Source organism: Delphinus delphis, chromosome 10, assembly GCF_949987515.2.
Source record: "Delphinus delphis chromosome 10, mDelDel1.2, whole genome shotgun sequence".
In the NCBI taxonomy this organism is placed as follows: Eukaryota; Metazoa; Chordata; class Mammalia; order Artiodactyla; family Delphinidae; genus Delphinus; species Delphinus delphis.
The window spans coordinates 55,720,840-55,737,501 of NC_082692.2; the positions used below are offsets into that span (position 1 = coordinate 55,720,840).

At 46.3% G+C, this 16,662-nt stretch overlaps 1 protein-coding gene across 2 annotated transcripts in view; it reads left to right on the forward strand.

The window, feature by feature from the left end:
* Window positions 1-16,662, forward strand: part of ITGA9 (integrin subunit alpha 9) — a 352,979-nt gene that overhangs the window by 42,808 nt on the left and 293,509 nt on the right. For both annotated transcript variants that reach the window (XM_060022170.1, XM_060022171.1), the window contains exons 5-8: window positions 1,347-1,414; window positions 7,095-7,224; window positions 9,804-9,889; window positions 12,548-12,616. In XM_060022170.1, the coding sequence (XP_059878153.1) occupies window positions 1,347-1,414; window positions 7,095-7,224; window positions 9,804-9,889; window positions 12,548-12,616 (353 nt within the window). The remainder of the gene's footprint in view (window positions 1-1,346; window positions 1,415-7,094; window positions 7,225-9,803; window positions 9,890-12,547; window positions 12,617-16,662) is intronic.

The window sequence follows — 16,662 nt, forward strand, 5'->3', positions numbered from 1 at the left end:
TTAGAAAATGAATTCCTCTGTGTATTTCCCCAGGGCCCTTCTGCTTCTCCTCCAGGACATAACTCTGGAACCACAGGAAGTGGCACTGTGTTGCAATCACAGCTTCACTGTTCCTTTGTATTATTTATTTTGTGTTTCAGAATTAAGTATATTGCTTTTAATGGAACCAGAGACTTGTCAGGAGCCCAGGGGGTGACATGGGGGTCACTGGGTCATTTTACTGGGTCTCTTGGACCTGAAGGTGCCCAGAGGCAGCCGTGAGCCTCTGTCCAGCAATGTCAGTTTCACATGTAATTAGAGTCACTTAAGCTGAACATAACTCCATCTCCATGCCTTTACCCATGTCATTATTTCACATGGCTTGTCACCTTCTGGGTTTTGTGTAATCGCTCACTGCAAAACCTTTGATCAGCCACAGAGGTGAAAGAATGTGAATTTCTGAGTCTGCCGAACTTGGATAGAATTCTGGCTTTGTGACCTCGGATGAATCACTTGAACTCTCTCAGCCTCAGGGGTTTTACCTGTTAACAAATGGTGATGATCCCTCCCAGGGATGAGGGATTGATGAAATGGTGAGTGGGCACAGCTGACACAGTGCCCAGAACATGCTAAACTTAAAATGCCAACTGAAATATGAAACAGTAGCAACAGAGTTCCCGTTTGTTGGGTCGGAGTATTAGGAGCTGAGGGACAGGTGGGGGAAGAGAACTTATCTTGTTGTTTTCTTTTGGATCCATTTGTGGAGGGAGAAAGAGATCTCCCCTTTTCCTTCCACACAAGGAGGACAAGAGGTGTCAGTGATGGTGTCACCGTGCTCTGGGGCCAGTCCGGCGGAGTCCCCTCTTCCCACAGCCCCTGGGCTCTGAGGGCTAGTTTCTGGTCACATGGTGGAAAGCATATTGCCTCCAGCTGGATGGAGTATCTTTTGGGGAGGCTTGGTCGTCTCCCAGGCGACTCCACACTGGGATGGCCACATCATTCCATCTCTGTGTCGTGTTTTCAGTTCTTTCTTCCTCCTGGGGCTTCCGTCCTTTCTGAAGTGAATGAGATAATTGTCACTGGCCTCCCACTTAATTACCGTGGCTGCTGCTTCTCCTTTCCCACATGCACAGAGGAAGCCCATCGGGGCACTTGGCAGCCTCACTACCTGATGGCACCAGAGCCTGGATTTTTGAGGTCTGGTGGATTCCTGAGACTTTTCTCTGCGCCCCAGTCTGGACGGCGTCCCTGGGCCGGGCCTGCGGCCGCACTCAAGAACATGCCCAGCATGCTCAGGCACTCCGCACACAACTGGCACACACTGATGAGGCTGTGGTTTGCTTCTCTTCCCTCCCCTCCCCCTCTAGAGTATAAGAAGAAGTATGGAGAGGAACATGGCTCCTGCCAGGCTGGGATAGCGGGCTTCTTCACTGAGGTGGGTATCACTCTTTGGGCCTTTCTCTTCTCTCATGGGTGTTCATTTCCTGCATGGCTTCCCATCATATGGTAGATTAAAGTCCAAGCTCTGTGTCTTGGCCCATGGGCCTGACTTTCTCCTTCACTCATCAGAGGACAACCCAGAGCTGTGGGAGGGGATGGGACAGTGAGGGGGAGAAAAGGCCTATGACACCCACTGGTTTCAGCTGCTGCTGAATCATGCCAGATCCTTACTAGCATCATTATTACAGAGGTCCCCACGCATAGTGTTTTGTGCACAAGTGCACATTTCTGTAGGTGAGCTGCACAGTAGAGGAACTGCTGTGTCAGAAGCCCTTCAAAATGTGATTTTGACACATGCTGGCAAATTGCACTCCAGAAACATTTACCAGTTGACACTCTCCCCAGTTGTGTGTCATTGTCCCTATACCCTCTAACCAATACTTAAAATTTTTGTCATTAAAAAAAATGACATTGTGTTTTAATGGCTCTTTACCTAATTATTCGTGCAGTTGAGTATCCTTTTCAAATATAGGCCATTTGTGTTTATTTTTTCTGGAAATTGCCTGTTTAAAGTTCTTTGCCCATTATTATGTTATTTTTTAACTGTTGTTTTACTGATTTTTAGGATCTTGTATTTTCAATAGTAATCTCATATCTCTTGAATGTGTTACAATATTTTTCACCAGTCTTTTACCTGATTTTTAAGTTTGCTTAATGGTGTCTTTACTATATGGGCATTGAACATTCATATTTGGTCAAATCTGTCAGTCTTTTTCTTTCGGGATTTTAGACCTCTCTGTTAGGAAGGTCATCCCCATCCTAAGATTATGAAATATTCACGTGTATTTTTTTCTGCCACTTTTATAGGTTAAAAAATATTTAAATCTTTAATCCATCTTAGATTTATGCGGGCAGACATTATACGGGAGAAATGAACTTCACTGTTTTCCTAAATGTGTGGTTGGTTCTTTTTTTTTTTAAAATAAATTTTTTTATTTTATTTATTTTAAGTTTTTTGGCTGCATTGGGTCTTCGTTAATGTGCGCGGGCTTTCTCTAGTGGCGGCGAACCGGGGCTACTCTTCGTTGTGGTGCGCGGGCTTCTTATTGTGGTGGCTTCTCTTGTTGCGGAGCATGGGCTTTAGGCGTGTGGGCTTCAGTAGTTGTGGCTTGCGGGCTCTAGAGTACAGGCTCAGTAGTTGTGGCGCATGGGCTTAGTTGCTCCACGGCATGTGGGATCTTCTGGAACCAGGGCTCGAACCTGTGTCCCCTGCACTGGCAGGTGGATTCTTTTTTTTTTTTTGCGGTACACGGGCCTCTCACTGTTGTGGTCTCTCCTGTTGTGCACAGGCCCCAGACGCGCAGGCCCAGCGGCCATGGCTCACGGGCCTAGCCGCTCTGCGGCATGTGGGATCTTCCCGGACTGGGGCACGAACCCTTGTCCCCTGCATCGGCAGGCGGACTCTCAACCACTGCACCACCAGGGAAGCCTCGGCAGGCAGATTCTTAACCACTGCGCCACCAGGGAAGCCCTGGTTGGTTGTTCTGATACTGGTTTGTTAAATGTTTTCTTTGTCCCCATTGATTTGAGATACCATCCTGCCATATGCCAAGGTTACCCATCTTCCATCTCAGTAAGCATATAGAGGGTGTAATTTCTATGGCTGTTGTTCCTCCACTGAGATGTAGCAAGTATGACTCAATGCAGGAAGCAGCAGGGAACTGCTATAAGTTTACAGACACAGTGATGGCAGTGCCGTAAGAAAATCTATTTGGGCTTGTCTTGTGCCCAGGTGTCTGGAAGTGGGAGAGCCTGGAGGAGGCCAGGTTGGAGGCTGTGTTGTGGTGCAGCCACAAAGGGACAGGGCAGCCTATGGGATGTTTTAGGAATAAATATGATGAGGGGAGTCAGAAAATATGAAGGCAGTATCAGTGGGCTGGGTGACCATAGGACTATGGCCACAGAGGACTGAGGCGGGGAGGAAGGAGGTTTTATGCCAGGTTTCTGGGGAACAGTGGTACCGGTGGAAAGGGGGCTGCCCAAGGAAGAATCCACTGGGAGAGGTAAACTGATGGGTCTGCTGTATACACATGCCATGTGAGGTGAGGGGATGGGACACTCACATAGATGTTTTTAGAATCCAGCCTTGATTTGGCCAATGCTAGTATGTTTCTGAGGGGACTGGGTATGCTTAGCATAGGGCCGGGGTTGGGGGACTCTGAGCAGAATGTCTCCTGTAGGCAGTGGGAGGAGAAAGTCAAGTCATTGCAGAAATGAGAACTCATTGGAGATGTTGGTGGGGAGCTAGGGGAGAGGAAGAGTCCCTGGGAAGGGATGTCTGCAGCCAGAGAGGGAAGACGAGGGCCCTGGGGCTGGGGGGAGGAGGAGGAGGAGGAAGGACAAGGGTGTGGAGGGGAACTCGGGGGGCCGTGCCAGCTCCGGATTACCAGAGGACCTGCTGGGACTCCAGAGCCTGAGGGAAGCAGGGTGCGGGCAGCAGTGGGGCTGGTGCGTGGAGCACTGCAGGGAGTCGGGGGGCAGTGAGCAGGAGGGCTCGGTCCTGAACCGGCCACTCGGGGCCTTGGCCTCTGCTTCAGTTCCCAGGCTTTTGGCCTCCCTAAACAGGAGGTCTTTGAACTCCCAGTCTCCCTCGTTTCTGGAACTTCAGCTGTTGGAGGCCGAGCAGGAAATATGGTTGAAGGGGTCAGGCAGCACTGTGCCCCTCTCCTGCCCTCCTGCTGACCTTGTTACTTGGGTTTGCCTTTGCTGGGAGCTGGACTGTCCCTGCACAGGGCGGACAGCTGCCTCCCAAGCTGGACGTAGTTCTGTGGCCTTCCGGTCATGGCCATGTTGCCCCAAACTACTCTGGCCCAAGGCGACTGCTTGACCTGAACGTCAGTGACCCTGGGGTTATCAAAGCTGTTTGAGTTATGGACACTGCATGAATTTTAGCCCAGCGTTGAGGACAAGGGAGAACTTCCCGGGAACATATTTATTTTTGTAGCCTAGGATAACAGAGGTAGATACTTCTAAGCAGCAAGAGAAGACTTGGCCCAACCCTGCTGGTGTCAGGGCACCACTGTGAGAGCCTGGGGACATCTGGGTGGAAATCCATCCGGCACAGACTTCTGTCACAGATTCTGAGGACTATTCTGCCCCCTGCTTGTGCCAACCTACAGGGCACAGAGAAAAGCCCCCCAGGCTCCTCTCAGGCAGCTCCAGGTACCCGTGTGCCTCAGGAGGTTCTGCCCCTTGCTAAAGGCCCATGCTGTTGATGGATGGAGTTTTGCACACATGATTTAGGCAGTGGTGGCCTTGGGCTTTTGGAGAAGCTTGCACTTCTGTGTGTTGCATTTGCATTGTCTGTTCCTGGGTGGTGAGGAGCCAAGCATTGATCACATTTTCCTGGCACTTGTGGACAGTGTCAAAAGGCCCCAGGCTGCAACCACAGCGGATGGAAAAAGCCAAATAGGAGGGAATTCCAGGGAGATGCTGTTTCCCTGCCCCCAGCCACAAGGGTCTCAGGCTGGGCCTCAGTTTACCTAGTTTGAACTGCAGGGAGAAGGGGGCATAAACAGTAAGAGGAGAGGGAAAGAAACCAAAAGCTGTTGGTTTTAAAGGTTTTTGAGGAGAGGGATGACCTTGTTTTATTCTCTTTGTAATGTTTGAGAGAGGGGATACAGCGATATGTTAGACATACATTTCTCGACTTTTATCCTGGATTAATCTGAATCATCAGAAAACAACACGTCCACTACCTGGTGTCCCCAAGAGCCTTATAGGCCTCTGGTGGTGCTCAAAGCTTTGGCTCGTGAAGAGCTGCTGGTTATGGCTGGCACTGGGGATACTGCTCATTTTGTCTTTCTGTGCTCTTTGTGTTCGGGCACTGATTACAGCGTCCTTTCTGAGCTTAAGACCAAGGAGAAAGTCTCCCTTCTCTGATGATCATTTGTCTTTCTCATGCCCCTTCTAGAACCAGCACAGTCCCTTACACAGAACAGATGACTATAAGGGGAATGAATGAACGCACTGCCCATGTTTTCCCAAGGATGTGTCCTAAGTGCAGAAAGTGATATATTTTTATAAAACAGTGAGATACCCCTGAGGGTATCCGGTTTCTCATCCTCATAGCATCCTTGGAGATGGATTGGATCTCAGAAACTTAAAGTGAAGTGCTTCTCAATGGTCATTCTTGGTCCACACCTTCATGAATTATCAACAGCAAACCATTCAGGCAGGAGTCTGGTGGCTTTCCTTCCAGCCATGCTCACACCCTGTTCTTTGGTAAGGTTCTTACCGAATTGACCATAGAACATGTGTTGTTCAAAGTTTTGTCCTGATACTGCTGCTGCCACACACGTGCTCTCCTTTCTGTGTGGTCTGTCCTCCTCTCTCTGCTGTTCTATTAAGATGGCTCTGGCTTTTTCAGACATTTGCTCCCAGGGAATTCAGTGTCACTTTATGAAATGTCAACAGAAACTCAGAATTCTTAGGGCGGGATCTAGCCTCCAGGGACTTGTTGGAAACCAGCAGCTTCTGACAGTGGTGAGGCCAGCTCTGTAGAGAGGGGCCAGCCTGGAAGGATGTTTCTGAAGTATAACAGTGTGGGGACCCTAGAGGCCAAGAGTGGTGTGTGTGTGTCAGTAACAAGAGCATGACCTGTACAGTGTCCAGCATCTCCATGAGCCCAGAAGGCCTGTATCTTTGGGGTTTTTGTACAGCTGAGGGGTTTCCTCTAAAACTGCCTTTATTTTAACCCTTTTGGGTAAATTTTTTCTAAACATTCTGTACATTTCCTTGTTGCCTTACCCTGGGAATGTTTTACAAAGGGATTTGATTGATCTGTGGATCTGGTATAAGTAGGAGATGCTTAATAAATATTGTGGAGTGAAAAGTTAATGAATTTGTTAGAAAAATAATTTTTATTATTTCTTACTGCAGTGTAGATACTTTAGAAAATATAGATAATCAAAGAGAAGGGATTTCCTGTTGGGGAAGATTGGGGAAGGAAAGCCTCGATAATGTCTTTCTCTATTGGGCTTATTTCACTGAGCATAATGCCCTCCAAGTTCATCCATTTTGCTGCAAATGGCAAAATTTCATTCTTTTTTATGGCTGAGTCATATTCCGTTGTCTATATGTATCACATCTTCTCTATCTGTTCATCTGTGGATGGACACTTAGATTGCTTCCGTATATTGGCTATTATAAATAATGCTGCTATGAACATTGGGGTGCTTCCTGGGCCTGTTTTAATAGTAGTGCTGTGTCTTGCTGTCTGTGGTCTCTTCTCTCCCCAGTCCACATCTTTCCTGTAGTGGGCCTCTCTGCTCTCCTGTTTTCGTTGTTTTGACTTCGCAATGAGCCTTTAGTGGCCAGAAAACCCAGCTTCAGAACCATTCCTGAGAATGAGGACTGGAGGGGATTTCTCTGGAGTGTCAGTACATCTTCTTTATCCATTCATCTGTTGATGGACGCATAGGTTGCTTCCATATTTTGGCAATTGTAAATCATTATGAATATGAAATTTTTTTTATTGCTCAGGTGAAGAAATTTTCTGGTGTGGCATCTTTACTTAAATTACGAGTTCTTTGTTGTGATTGTGGGTCTCACCACACCGCCTTCTCCCCTCTTCAGTTTCCTTCCCTGTTTACCTTTGGGTTTCTCTTCCATAGGAGCTGGTGGTGATGGGTGCCCCAGGGTCATTTTATTGGGCTGGGACGGTCAAAGTGCTGAACCTCACAGACAACACCTATTTCAAACTAAATGATGAAGTGATCATGAACAGGAGGTACACCTACCTGGGTGAGTAGCTCAAGGAGGTGACAGGTAAGAAAGGGGAAGTGGGAGTGATTACCACCAAGCTTGCCAGTGATTGCTTTACTGGTGGAAAGAAGAGTTCGTTGGCTTTAACATCTGCTGTTCTACTTAGTTGCACTTTTAGCCAAGGGCACCACAACATTGAGCTCCACACATATCAGGTAGAGAGAGGAGAACAAAAGACGGGACTGAATTAAAGCTGTGTGATTTAATTAAAAAACTGACAGGTGAACCTCCAAGGAAGCGAACATTTTCTTTTCCTATTTTAGCAATTACTCGGGTTCAGATGATTAGATACAAAACGAGTGTGAGAGAATCCTGTTTTTCCATGACTTTCCTTTGGATGAGGTCTCTGCTTTCTGGTCACAAAACTGGTTGCAGGTAGAAATAATAAGAACCAGAAATTAGCATGATGGATGGCAACCTAATCCTGAGGTTTAATTAAAGGCTCAGAAAAACTTATATTTTCTTAACCGTTTTAATCCTCTAGAAGGAAGGTAGACACAACTTAAGTTAGCAGCCACCAGGCCAGAATGACTCTGGACAAGACCATGCTTATTGGTGAACAGAGAGAGGCTGTCTTTACTTGTGTAAAAGACAATTTGACATGGCTCTTTTCTTTAATTCAGGCCCTAAATGCTGTAATTCTGGGCTGAAAATGAAGCTAAATTTAGCAAGGCCTAACGATGAGAAAACAATGTTCTTTCACACTCATTACGCTTAACTTAAATCTGGGGGAGTCCCTGACACGCTTTTTGTATGGAGATTTGCTTGTGAGTTGGAAGGAGGGACTGGCTGACTTGTCTTTTCCCCTCTAAGTCTTTTGCCCAGTAGCACCGACTGTGATACCTTTACTCAGAGTCTTTGGGGTGTTTGCTGCTCTGCACGCCCAGCTCCTTAAATGCTGTCATTTATTGGGGACTTACTCCATGCCAGGCTCTGCATGTGAAAGAAACCGAGGTACAAAGAAGTCATTTAACTTGCTGAGGTCCCATGGTTCATCAGTAGCAAAGTGGGGGTTTAAACCTGTGGTTTCTGAGCCCAGAGCCTAGGTGCCGAGCTGCCCACCTGTGTATGCTCTGCAGACAGCCCCGCCCGCTGGTGTGGACCCCTCGCTGGGCTGGGAGCACCTTGGAGGAGGGGAGTTTGTCTGACATTTCCAGGACTTGGTATAGTGTCTGGTGCAGAAGAGGGAGTCAACACATGTTTATTAGGTCAGAGAATGAAGAGAAGGCAGAAAAGAACCCAGTTTGGACGTGGCTTTGGGGTCGATAGGTCCTCTGAGCCTCAGGGCCCGTGGCTCCTTCCTGTGTGCCAAGTAGAGGCCTTCATGCTGTGGGATTGCAAGACTCACTTGAAGCTCTGATGTCACTCATAATAGTCTTAGGGAACGTGAGCCTCCAGTCTGAGAGAAATCAGCCACCTGGTGAGTAAGAGTTGATCATAATATGACACCATTACAAAATGCAAGCAGCTTATGGTCATAACATTAGGATTTGAGGATGAGGAAAAGGTTTGTAGAATATACAGCAGCCTGTACAGGGTTTTTACTGCCGGCAGGAGTAAAAAAAAAAAAGAAAGCAGGAGACATTTAGACTAAGCTCAGACAACTTTTACCTTTGTTTCTAGATTCTTTCTGCGTCCGCGGATTCTTTGCTCCATCATCCATCTATCCACCGACCCACTGTCAGCTTTTTTCTGGCTCTTCTTAGGAGTGGGTGTGCATAATGGTTCACGGCAAGGGATTTGGAGACACACAGATTGGATTTGAATCTTGCTGTGTGATCTTGGGTGTGTTGCTTACCCACATTTAGTCCCTGTTTCCGTATCTGTGAAATAGAGTTGGGAGATTAAAAGAGACAGTGGCATCTGAAGACATGTGTAAGAATGTTCATAGCAGCTTTATTCACAATAAAGCTGAAATAACTGGAAACAACCTAAACGTCCAGCAATAGGAGAATAAAGACATTATGATATCATCATACAATGGAACATACTCATCCATAAAAAGAAACTAGTACCATACTCAACAGCATGGATGAACCTCACACAAGTTACGTTGAGGGAAGTTTGGAACAGGCACACGTAGTATATGGTGACAGAAATCAGGAGAGGGGTGACCCGTGCAGGGGGGAGGGTAGTGACTGGGAGAGGGAATGAAGGAATGTTTTGGGCTCGTGGTTCTGTGGTTATAGTCACTCTGGCTGGTGATGTCCATGTGTACACACTTGTTAAATTCTACACTTTAGATGTGTGTACTTTACTGTATGAAAATTGTATCTCAAAAAGGAAAAAATAGATGTGGAGTATTTAGCACAGCACCTGTTCCAAAGAGGACACTCAGAAAGCACTCTTTCCTGCCCTGGAGTCCTTGTGAACATGTCTTTTTGTGAGATGAGCCATTCCAGCGTGAGAAGACTGACAGCTGCCATTTATTCCCTGATAATTTATGTTCTAAGAATAACTGGATCATAATTGTCCAGATAAGGGATGCTTGAGAAGCACTGTCCTCTGATGGATCTTCTTTCTCCGCCCCTTCCTTGGTTTCTCCCCATCTTCTGCAGGTTATGCAGTTACTGCCGGACACTTTTCTCATGTGTCCACCACCGATGTGGTAGGAGGTGCCCCTCAGGACGAAGGCATTGGGAAGGTGAGGAGCAAAGTCTACGGAATAGCACGGGGTCAGATGGGGGGAGCATGCTGCCGCTCTTTTCGAGGTTTGTCAATTCACTTTGATGTGAACATTCTCCTGGGCGGCTGGCAGGTAAGTGATGAAATATTGAGGAATCATCTGTTCATCTCCAACAGCCTCTTTTGAGAATTTACTTTGAAAGCTTCATCCGAGTATGAATACTATTCCCAGACCTCTCCATTCTCTGCACTTTGTCATCTGAGAATGTTTTTCATGGCTGATGCTGTGTGTGTGAGAGATGATTAAGATTGACCCGTGGTATTGTGCCATTCTCCAAAGGAAGGGTGTCCAGCGCTACCCGACTTCAAACCCTCCCCTCTCCCAAATCCTTTCCAAGTTTGACTTAATGGAACCAGGTCTAATCCCAGATATCTTTGGGGCCTTTTTATTTATCTTTAGGCCTAGATTCTCACATTTTTTCCTCCAATGTTTTAGAAACAAGACCAATTCAGCCCAGAGGCTAGACTGGGAATATACGGGTCTCTTTCCCTAAAGTATCTGCCCAGAGTGTAGAAAAGACCCCATGGATCTAGGACCGTCAGAATCCCTTTGGGAATCATGGCATCTATGGGGCCTGAAATATGGAGGACTATGTTTGTTGGATCTTTAGCTCCAGGCTACAGGAAGTCCAGTTGAGTCGATCCAGATTAGTCAGGAATACGCATTTTAACAAGCTCCATAGTTTGTTTGATAGTTACGACTGAAGAGAGGAATGGTCTTTGGGTCAGAGCCCATAAGGGGTGGACCTTTGATAGAATCTGGCTATATCTCTGGGGGCTTGGAAAAGTGGATTCTGGAGAGGCCCAGACAGAGACCACTGGTAACTGGAGCGTTCGGCCAGGATGTCAGTCTGATCAGCGGACAAGGCGTGACTGCTGGGCATTCATGAGGGTCGTTTTCCTGGATCCTCCTGGGCAGGAGTTAGGAGTCAACACTCAGATTTCTGGAGCACATGCCTCCCTCCCTGTTAACACCGATGCTATTTTCCTTGAAAACGAAGCCACGGTAAAAACCCAGGGCCCTGAGCACAGGGAGGGTGTGCAGATGAACTCTGATAACTTCCAGCAAGGGATGAGTCTTTCCAAGTCACATGAATTCCTCTGTGTGGTGGAGGGACAGAGCCAAGGGCTGTCCCCACATTGATAATCTCTTCTGGGGGAGGAGCTGCGTGTGGCCAGGCATCTCTGTAGCCGGTAAACACGCCTACCTCCCAATTCACAGCAGTGTGGATGCCTCAGTGCTGCTGACAGCAGCTTTGTTTTGTTTTAAATCACCAGTTACAGAAAACTTGATCTAATTGTCTTCTCTTCAGGTGGTTGGGATAACTGTATAGTCCCTGTCAAGCCTTAGGATGAGAATGGTACTTAAAACGGATAGAGCCAGGCAGAGGGCACCCTGGATCTAGTTAACAAAGATGAACATAAAAATGCTGCTTTCAGCTGGAACCCCTGAGAGGTGCTGGGGAGACTGGTCATAGTTGGCAAAGTTGCTGACGGTTCCACATTGCCAGGCATGGGAGGTGGTACAGGCTTGCTTCCCAAGGACCCCAGGATGGCTCTCTGGCCTTCAGGATCTTGGTGGTTATCGTTTCCGGTATTGGGGCAGGAAAGCATTCACACTAAGATGGTGATTCCTGACCCCATGGGAGGCTCGCTGACACTGGTTCTCATGGGACACTCACTCTTCCCTTAAGATGCAACTTGAAAAAGAACTTCCACACTCATTTCATTTAGGAAGTTCTACACAAACAGTCCTTTCTGTGGTAGAGATTCATGGTGTAAATGCACAGGCTAAAGTCTTTGAAAGGTCCCCAGTAAAGGAATTTATTTAATGTTTAACTCTGGCATTTTGCAAACTAAACTCATATTTACCCAAGCAGATCTCATGACACTAACGTTCTGCGGAATCACTTTGTCTAAAATGCTCACGTCCATCCCTTCTCTTACACAGTTGGCCCTCCCTACCTGCGGGTTTCCACATCTGTGGATTCAAACAAACATGGATGGAAAATATTTGGGGAAAAAAATTCTAGAAAGTTCTAAAAGCAAATCTTGAATTTGCCACGCAACTATTTACATAGCATTTACACTGTATTTACAACTGTTTACATAGTATTTACATTGTGTTAGATAGTCTAAGTAATGTAGGGATGATTGCCTAGGTTATATGCAAACACTATGCCATTTTACTTAAGGGACTTGAGCATCTGTGGATTTTGCTATCCTGGGGGTCCTGGACCCAATCCCCCACAGACGCCAAGGGATGACTGTATTGTGATACCTGCTAAAGCTCTAACTAATAGGAAGGAAGGAAGTGTTTCGAGGAAGAAAATCCTTTTCCCAGGAGTTGACTTTTTGGTAGTAATTTGGAAGCTCCTTAGGTCTTACTGGGCGTGACTCCCGTAAACAGTGTGGCTCAGGAGGCATGGAGGTGATTTCTGCCTCAGGATTGAAGGACAGTTTCTTTGCAGAGTGCGTGAAGTGATTTGTCATCAGCTAGTGTAGGCACATCTGCATGTGTCTGGTCAGGCATTTACATAGAACTCCCAGAAGGATGCTGATAAATATCTTTGGTCATTGCTTCCATCTTAACTGGATTTTTTTTTTCCTTCCATAGGTTTATATTTTTAGAGCTGACCGAAGATCAGGCACCTTAATTAAGATTTTTCAGGCATCAGGTAAAAAGGTGAGATCCTTGGGATTAGTGTCTTGTTTGTTTGTTTGTTTGTTTGTTTGAGAGATGTCATCATGTGGGAATCAGTTCTTACTTTTTAGAATATTGGTTTAAAGGCCCATCTGTGCCCTACATTTACATGGCATGTTCAGTTGCCTGTTGGAGCCATTACCTTCTCAGCATTGTGTGTGACCTGCAGATTCCTGGGATTCATGCGTGCTGAGACGGGGAGCGAGATGAGTTTGTACACAGCCAAGTTACAGCACAGAGGTCTAAAAGGTTATCCACGGTTCAGATACTCATCAAAATGACTATGTGCTCTGTTTCTTTCTGCCTTTATCTTTCTGCCTCTCTGTCCCTCTCCGTCTGTCTTTCTCCCAGCTCCAGAGAGATAAGGCATTGTTGAGTACAGATACATGACCGATTACTTTCAAAGGAGGCAGGCAGATAGATGGTTCTCACTCTCCCTATCTCACCAACCCAAAGCCGCCCCTCCTGCTTACATCCCAAGCCCTCTGCCACCATCGCCATGGGAACTGTTGCCACACAAAAAACAGATATCACCCGGTTCCTTTTAGAACTTTGAAATAGAAATAGCTGGGGAAGGCTGCCCTGAAATTAGTCCTGGGCAAGGTTTATCTGCCTGTGCCATCTTATTATCCTTACCCTATTGCTAATTCTCCATTTCCTGCAAGTTTCCGTTATATTGCATCGTAGTCTGAAATTAAGCCAGGTAGAGATTCCTTTGATTAATACACACCATTTTTCATGGGCTTATCAGTGGTGCACACCTTGGCATGGCTTCGATCGGCAGGATTATTTGGTAAGATTGGCCACTCTAAGAGGAGACAAGTTTAGGTGGGGATGTGAAGGGGGTGATTTGAAGAGTTGTCTTGGTAGAGGCCTTAGTGAGCTCGGGGAAGAAGAACAGGACTTGGGACTTGGGAGGGAGATTTGAGGAGATAGGTAAAATTGCCTTCTGACATTCTCCTACCATCACACTAAGAAGAGGGGGAAAAAATGATGTTTCCATCCTGGGTGGGCCATGTGCCCCAGTTCAGGTCCTGCTGTGTTAGACCTGCCTCATGCCAGCCTGGCACCACTGCATATTGTTCTGATGGGGAGTCATAGTCTGAGTTCCAAAAATCCCACTCAAGTAGAGCTTTTTGCAGTTTTAACAACCATCATGTGTATTTTTAGTATATAACTGTCATAACCTTTTCAATAAAAAATACATCACCAAACTCAGTTTTGTGAGGTTTTCCCTGAGGGCAGCTCTGCATTCCCCCCCGGGAACTATGCAAGCCTGTGTTATTTTAACATTTCCAAAACCCCAAAACAACAACACTGGAAGAAGACTGTGAGCAATTCTGCAAAAAAGGATTTCCAAGCACCTCTAAAGTTAGAAAATAAATAACCCCGTGCCATTTCTGAGAAAGAGTCCCAAAGAGCAAGTAGGGTGTAAATGCTGCTAAGCCTAACATTTTAGCTCTTTATCCAAAAAAAATAAATGGGTGAGTTTTCCTGTGGAAAACCCTCCCTCCCTCTGCTACCCTTCCAATGTACCTCGGCTTGACAGCATGAAATTAACCCCCCCCCAGCTTATTGAGATATAATTGATATATAACACGTTTAAGGTGTACAGTGTGATGACTTGGTACATGTATATATTGTGAAATGATGACCACACTGAGGTTCGCTAACACATCTATCTTATGTAACTACTATTTTTTTGAGGGAGTCTTTAAAGTGAATTGTGGGGCTTAAACACACTTATCACCCTATTTTTTTTTTAATTTATTTCTTTTTTTTTTGCTGCACTTTGTGGTATGCGGGATCTTAGTTCCCCAAGCAGGGATCAAACCCATGCTCCCTGCAGTACGAGTATGGAGTCCTAACCACTGGACCACCAGGGAAGTCCCTATCACCCTATTTTTAGAATATTTTCATGTTCAGCTATCACCGTGCCTCCCTCCTGCTTCCTGTGTCCCCACCTCCACTGCCCGCTGCCTGTGCCCAGGACAGGCCCAGCTGATGCTGGTCATCCTGGTGTAAACAACAGTCTATAATTGAGCCCTTTCACTTTCCCAGAACCCTCCCTGTTTGGATGATAGCTTTCATGGCTACCCATCTGTGTCTGGGTCATGGGCAGGTTTGGGGGAGCAGATTTGAGAGTGGGTGACGTGAGAGGGAAAGGTTTGAGAATCTGCTTTTCCAAATTTCCCGAGGACATGATGACGTGGGTTCCAGCACAGACCAACCTGCAGGTCAGCTTGAGTGTCCTCATTATGACACGACAGGGCTCCCTGAAGAGGAGACCATGGGCCAGCTGTCTCACCTCCCAGCTCCAGAGCTGCCATTCATTTTCCTTGGGGCTTTTCTCGCCCTCACCTTGAACCATTGTAACATATGTCCTTCACTCTGCCATCTTGTTTCACCATCTTCCAACTTTGCCCCCGTCATCATCTTTCTGATTACTCTCTTTAGACATCTTATTCTGCTTGTGCCAGAAGAAATGAGAAATTCTTGTCCCACTGACTTCTCCATTATTTCAGTGGGAAAGGACATGACCCCAGGCTTTCAAAGGATGCCTCTGCTTTACCCCTGTGTCCAGAGCCACACATAGAGGAGGGTTCTGACTCAGGAAACCCATGACCCACTTCTGCTTCCGTGTGGCCAGAATCTGGTCAGAGAGTTCTGTCTCCTGGCCATAAGAGAGACAAAACCCCAAATGGTTCTGGTCTTTACTGGTTGACATCCTTCGTATAGTGCACGTAAGAAATCACCAATACATGTGCAATTCCACTGCTATGACATGTGTCCTCATATTTCCAGGGTGATGGGAGAGCTCTGATCAAGGAACACTCACCCCAAAGCATGTCGTTGCCCTATCGAAGTTTCATTGCAATAATTGAGTATGTGAAGTGTTTATATGTCAAAACTTAGATAGGAAACTTCACGTCCGGGGATTTCTGATTGAACACCGACGAAGATGCCAAGTTAAATAGACCATTGGAATGAAACAAATAGTTCCCCTGGGACTCAGCCAGAGAGAACAGCCAGCAGCTTCGGTCTTCAGGGCCTTGCCTGGGTCTTAGCGGTTTCTTTTACTAAAGTCAAGATAGAGACATTGGCAAGGCCACTGAATTGGTGACTGTCAGCTGGTTTCTGCCCACCCCCCACCCCATGATTCTGAAACTTCCCCGTCCCCTTCTCCCTTGGGAAGGGGGCAGGTGGGGATGGGGGTTGGGTGGAAGTGACCTCGGCACGTGACTGGGAGGGACTTGAGTCCTTTCCCAGGCTGAGCTGCAGGAAATAGACCAAAGTACCCTCCACCTCTCTCAAACTCCCCTGGGTTAGCTACCAACAAACAGCAAAAGAAAATGCTTGTTCATGTCTGTAAAACCAGAGCCCTTTTATTTGAAAACATTTATTTTAAAAGGATAGATTTTTTTTTTTTTTTAATTAAAAACAGAGGTTGCCCACTGGCAGCCTTTGGAAAGGGTACAGCCTACAAAAATTTTCATTTGGCCTGCATGGTATGTTTGTTTATTATTTTTTAATATGAATTAGTTGTCAGCATTTTAAAAATAGGCAATTCAAATAAAATTTTAGAGCTTTGGTTTCTCTTGAAAAATGAGATGGTTGGCTTTTTCTGGGTCAGTCAGGAGTTGACTGCCCCTGGGTGGGGATTGCTCCTTTAGCTGGGTCTGTGGACTCTAGTTTGCTTCAGTCTCCATCATTCTCTATTGGTTCTTAGACACAGAAGCTGAGTGTCACTCGCCACCTGTAAGCATGCCCGCACTGTTGTCTGCTTTTTCCTTATACCTGTTATATCACCTGCCTGGATCCCATTGGATTGTGTTTAAGACCCCCAATTTAAAATAACAGGTACTAAGTCAGAGAAAGACAAAGCACATTATACCACTTATATGTGGAATCTAAAAAAATGATACAAATGAACTTATTTACAAAACAGAAATAGACTCACAGACATAGAAACCAAATTTAGGATACCAAAGGGGAAAGGTGGTGGCGGGAGGGATAAATTAGGAGTT